The sequence below is a fragment of the Triplophysa dalaica genome, chromosome 19 (genome assembly GCF_015846415.1).
Source record: "Triplophysa dalaica isolate WHDGS20190420 chromosome 19, ASM1584641v1, whole genome shotgun sequence".
NCBI lineage: Eukaryota > Metazoa > Chordata > Actinopteri > Cypriniformes > Nemacheilidae > Triplophysa > Triplophysa dalaica.
This window is the reverse complement of record NC_079560.1, coordinates 2,401,884-2,407,278: the sequence shown is the minus strand read 5'-3', so window position 1 is coordinate 2,407,278 and position 5,395 is coordinate 2,401,884. Positions and strand designations below refer to the sequence as shown.

Genomic DNA, 5,395 nt, shown 5'->3' with positions numbered 1-5,395 from the left:
CCAACTTGTCTAGCCGTTGAATTTGAATAGTATTCTATGTTATCGTACACAATGATGTCAACAGGAAAAGGAAAATATTTTGTCATCTCATCAATCATGTCTGTCATTTCAAGTCATTTTATTATTTGCTTTTATTTGTGCAGATCAGTGTAGTGTACAAAATTCAAAAACCGAAATGTAATATCCTTAGAAAAAAAACACTGTATATCCAAATTTGGATTTAAATTTGCTTTATTGGCATCATTGTGTTAAGGTGTAATTCTGTCATCTCTTCAGATGTCCACAAAGTGATCAAAATCTTGTTTTTCCCATGCCCTAAAAACAATGAAAACACTAATGAAAACTAATCAGATCATCATAATTCATGTATGAAAGGGTTAACATAAAAGAAAACACAATGAAAATTCAGGTCATATTGATTGATGTTTGTCTGACTGTAGTTGGATTTATGAGCCTACAGTATATCTTCAGTATTCCCTATTCACAATTATTTATAAGTCCTACCACAAAGTATAAATGTTTGGCATTCGCTGAGTGTGATGTTCTGCTGAATTCAGTGAAACATGATGTAGGAGATGAACGGCCATGAGAGGAGAATGAGGAGGTTCTGAGTGATGCTCTTAGCGCTGTTACACAGATTCCCCTGACAGCATGAGTAGCCTCCATATTGAGGTATTTGTGATACGGCATCACAAAGGGTTTTAGATGCACATCCCTTAAGAGTCTCTGACGTAGATTCCGAATTTGCTAATGTAAAGAAAACAGAAATTGAGTCAATAATGAGCGAACAATAATGTATTTCACTTATAAAGACAATTATCTACTCATGAAAATGTTCTTATTCTGTTAACAAATTCTCACCTTTTACTTCAATGCAGTGGTCTTCAGATCCTAAGCAGTTTAATTTATTAAAGCAACTGTCATTTTCACAGTAGTAACATTGTTTTCCATTGGGGGTGTTAGAGCTGGTATCTGAAGAATAAATAAATCTTGATCATAATTCTAGTCTACAGTATGTGCAGAGTGTATAGTGTTGTATATAAGACAATACCTGAAACATCTCGGCTGTTACAGAGGTCTGTGTTACAGCACTTCATAGTTAATGCTGATCTTGTAATGCCGTAGTTGATAGATCCATTAAAACACTCCTTTGGCTGTGTACAGGTTTTCATCTGTATGCTTGTTGAAGCGGCTCCTAAAAATGTTTAAATGGTTGGTTCACTTTGCAGATTTTGTCATTATTTGTGCTGATTTCATTCCTTCGAATCTTATTATTCACAATCTAAATGTGCATTACATTTCTTTTGCTTCAATAAGAGTCTTCAGATTGCCTTCAGGATATACCGCTGTCAGGGTTTTATGTGTTTAGCAGGAATAATGCAGAAACGTTTGACTCAGAAGTTAAATATAATTGAGATTTTAGCCAAATAATCACACATTGACATAAGACAAGAACAGACGAATGCTGAAAAATCACTTCCTACAATTACTGAAACTACTGTCATTCTGAACTACAGACACGTATCTGTGTATTATTGACTTATCCATTATTTACTCAGGCAATTATTTTAATCATCATTTTCTCATTAGTTTTCTTTTTTGGGGTTCTGTGTTTGCAGAAATCTCAACAGAGTAAATATGTGAATATGTAAATAAAACACAGAGGTGTGTCTGTACTCTCAAGTCAGAATTTGAGTCATCTCTCACATAATATTCACACAGGATGCTTCTTAAAAACTCTTAATATCCTTTAATCAACCAATCAATGTTTTATCACAAAAGTATTACACAACAGCAATGCTCTATCACACTCAACTCACCAATGGATTCTACCGTTATTTGACTTGCACATACAGCATCTCCAGAGGGACACGTCATCTCTTTACTGACACATTGACCCAGCGGACCTCTGCACTGATAACATTTGAGCGAGTGTCCTATAGGGAACAGAATGATGAAAAAACAATCAATTATCTGTTATGTAGCTAAAACATAATTTACAAAAAACATTAAATAAGCTTTTGTAATTTGTAGTGTACCTTCAGCAAAAAGAGTGAAAATGAGAACGGTGAAGATGTTCAGATGCATGTTTGGTCAGTCAGGAGGTGAATAACATGACAAGCTCTTCGATGGTCTTTTATGGACGATCAAAAGAGGGTGGAGCTTTATTGAGGAAATAATACTTTATTATGGGGGGTGGTTTAAAAAAAAAAAAAATTTGAAACCCTCTCACAAATGTTCTTTCCCAGAAAACGAAACCTAAGTACTTTTTACCCCTGAGGATCTTCATTCAAATCAATTTCCTGTTACTATATTTCCTTTTTTTAGCATGTGCTTTAATAGTTATCTCAGTAACGTTATTGTTTTTATTTTGTTAAATTTTGTTCATCTAGAACATTCATGAAAGGGTAAATACTAATGCAGAGATTTGAAGGCAACCTTAAGATTTAAACCCAAAAGTTAAACTGTTTTCTGAAGTCAAGGCTATACACTCACCTAAAGGATTATAAGGAACACCACACTAATACTGTGTTTGACCCCCTTTTGCCTTCAGAACAGCCTTAATTCTACGTGGCATTGATTCAACAAGGTGCTGAAAGCATTCTTTAGAAATGTTGGCCCATATTGATAGGATAGCATCTTGCAGTTGATGGAGATTTGTGGGATACACGAAGCTCCCGTTCCACCACATCCCAAAGATGCTCTATTGGGTTGAGATCTGGTGACTGTGTGGGCCATTTTAGTACAGTGAACTAATAATCCTTTAGGTGAGTGTATTTCATTTATTTATTTTTAAACTCTGCCGTTTAAATCAAGCAGTAAGGTAGGGGGGAGTTGTTTTGAACATATCTTTCATACATTGGGGTTAGTTTCGTGTTACAACATACTAGGAGGGGCTCACATGTTTCAATGTGTTGAAATAAACAAGAAGTGATTAAGATCATATGAGTTTAGATTTGGTAATTTATTTATGTTGACACAACTACCTGGTCTTGGATCTGTATGCTATGCATGGGAGGGGTGTAGAGTCTAAGTACCCGTGCTAAGTCTGTGGTTGCCTTTAGACTAAATTGCTCCTTTTACATTTGTGTGTGTGATGCTCTTATTACATTTAGTTGCAGCGTTTTTGTGAAACTGCATTCAATGTTAGTGGCAGATAACATTACTTTATGCACAGTATATTATGCATTATGCAATAGTTACAGTGTAAATCATTGTGTTTAAAAATATTATTAAAAAGTTGGCATTTTATTGAAATATTTAATCCCTGCCATTAACCTTACCCTAAATTTTATGGAAAAAAAGGAATTTTAAGTCTTATATTAATTTTATTGAAAACAAATGTCTTTATGATCCATAAGGTAAGAGAAAAAGGTTTAAGAGCATATTCAGTGAGAGGTGGATTAGAACCCTGGTCTCCCGTGCCGAGCTCTACAAACTTTACACCTTACACGTGTTACTGTTTGAAATGGCGTCATTCTCTTTTGCAATGTGTAACAAGGTTCAATGTATAGAGAAGGAAGGAGGCGGGAACCGGAAGACATTTAAACATTTAATCAAAATAATAACAAAGTACAAAGACAGCCGGCCGCCCCTCAAGGTCGACGGCCGGCGAATAAAACATAAATACAAATACAAACGTAACACAAGTTCTGGCCCGGTCCTCTCTCATCGACGGTCCGGTCGCTCGTTCCTTTATATGCTCCCAATCTCCTACGTGATACGAGACCGGTCTGCGCACAGCTGGCGCTAATTAACAATTACTCACCGGCCTCGAACCACGGTCTCGCCCCGCCTACTCTACTACACTGTGCAAAAAGTCTCTGCCAAGAAGGTGGGCTATTTGTATTCAGTTTAAATAGTCTCACCATCAATGGATTCACATTTGATCTACAGTATCGGACTGAAAGTCTACGTCTAGATGACAAAAGTTGAAATTCATTGCTTAGAAGATGATAGTCATAGTTTAACATTGAATAAGCAACCCGCCGTAACTGTCTAATATACAGGATTCTAAACTACACTGTGGCTCCCCAATCAATTTACAACAGTATGTACAAAATTGACTCAACGAGTTTCTATTCTTAACACACAGCTCAATAAAAGCATGATAAAAGAAAGTTTAAATGCTGTTGTCAATGTGAAACTGAGCTAGTTTTCTTAAACAATACAGATGCTGATGCACCCTTTTACACAGTGCTTCAAAATTTGCTTCAGAGGTCAATTCTGAATCAATGATGATTCCGAGATATTTGTAGGCTTGCACATATTCTATTCTCTGATCGTGAAGTCAAATGTAATATCTTTTGATATTATATTGTTTATGAAATGTAAACGTGCCAGTTCTCCTCTGGCACATTAAAATTTAGTCATCTAGTAGAAGCTTTTATCCATAGCGACTTACAAATGATGTGAATGTATACTTTCAATGTGGTTAGGTCATTATCAATTCTTCAAAATTAGACTGTTAGAGTGCACATAGACTCAACCGGGAGAGCCAGTTCTCCTCTGGCATGTTAAAATAGCAGTGCTGCAACTACAGAGATAATAATTACTGTAAACTGTGAGATTTATCGGACATACAGTAGTTCGGCTGGCTGGTTAGTGAAAAGAGGAAAGAACTATTAAGGAGAGATAACAGAGATATTTAAGACTGTCCAATTTAAATCTGATTCTGAATGACTGAAGGTTGTGGCTATAGTTGTCATCACTTTTAAGTGTGAAAGAAATACTAAATATTTTCATGAATACAACCCAAAACTCACTAGTCACTTTGTATAAAAGCATCTGATTAATATAAATTTGTTTAATGCATATAAATTAGTTTTTGGACAAGCAGGAATCTAATATTGTGATAATCGTGTATTTCACAACATGTGAACACAACATGCAGATCCAACATCAAAGTTTCATAGGGATGTGCAGAAACATAAACTCTTGTGTAGTTGAATTTCTAATCCTTTAAGTCTCCTTAAGTCATGTTCACACATAAGATTTCTCATTTCTGAAAGAACTTTTTCATAATTTGTTTGTTTTGGAATGCACATTTTAGATAACACAGTGTTACGGGATCTAGATAATTTGCGTGTGAAATTGTAAACGTTCAAACGTGGCGTAAATAGGCGTTGTCTAAAGCCCCTGATCTATTTGAAGAACAAACACCACTAAGGGAGAACAGCCAGCGAATGTTTGAAGACAAAAAATCATACAGCAAAGTCAAATCAAAAGCAAAACAATGGCAACGCCCTGCTAATAACTTCATTAACTCATCTACTGCACTGTAACTGTATATCTGCATCTACTCATGTACTGCACCGTACCTTTAATAACTTCATTAACTCATCTACTGCACTGTAACTGTATATCTGCATCTACTCATGTATTGCACCGTACC

At 35.6% G+C, this 5,395-nt stretch overlaps 1 protein-coding gene across 2 annotated transcripts; it reads right to left on the bottom strand.

The window, feature by feature from the left end:
• Positions 1-225: 225 nt before the first annotated feature.
• Positions 226-2,233, bottom strand: LOC130407582 (lymphocyte antigen 6B-like). Of its 2 annotated transcripts, XM_056730621.1 has the most exons (6): positions 2,040-2,233; positions 1,821-1,937; positions 1,052-1,195; positions 862-972; positions 505-747; positions 226-315 (listed from the first exon to the last, which is right to left on the bottom strand). In XM_056730621.1, the coding sequence occupies exons 1-5, from the start codon at positions 2,086-2,088 to the stop codon at positions 554-556; spliced, it is 615 nt and encodes a 204-aa protein (XP_056586599.1). In that variant the 5' UTR covers positions 2,089-2,233; the 3' UTR covers positions 226-315; positions 505-553. The 2 variants fall into 2 exon arrangements, with proteins under 2 accessions (XP_056586599.1, XP_056586597.1); XM_056730619.1 differs by lacking the exon at positions 226-315 and having other exon boundaries at positions 322-747.
• Between the last annotated feature and the right edge of the window lie 3,162 nt (positions 2,234-5,395).

What these genes read in the sequence shown, in the direction of transcription:
- LOC130407582 (XM_056730621.1), bottom strand. Translation starts at nt 2,088, where the DNA reads ATGCATCTGAACATCTTCACCGTTCTCATTTTCACTCTTTTTGCTGAA. An exon ending in TAACAGCCGAGATGTTTCAG is followed by an intron (nt 973 to 1,051) that starts GTATTGTCTTAT and finishes TTTATTCTTCAG; the next exon opens with ATACCAGCTCTAACACCCCC. An exon ending in CCACTGCATTGAAGTAAAAG is followed by an intron (nt 748 to 861) that starts GTGAGAATTTGT and finishes TCTTTACATTAG; the next exon opens with CAAATTCGGAATCTACGTCA.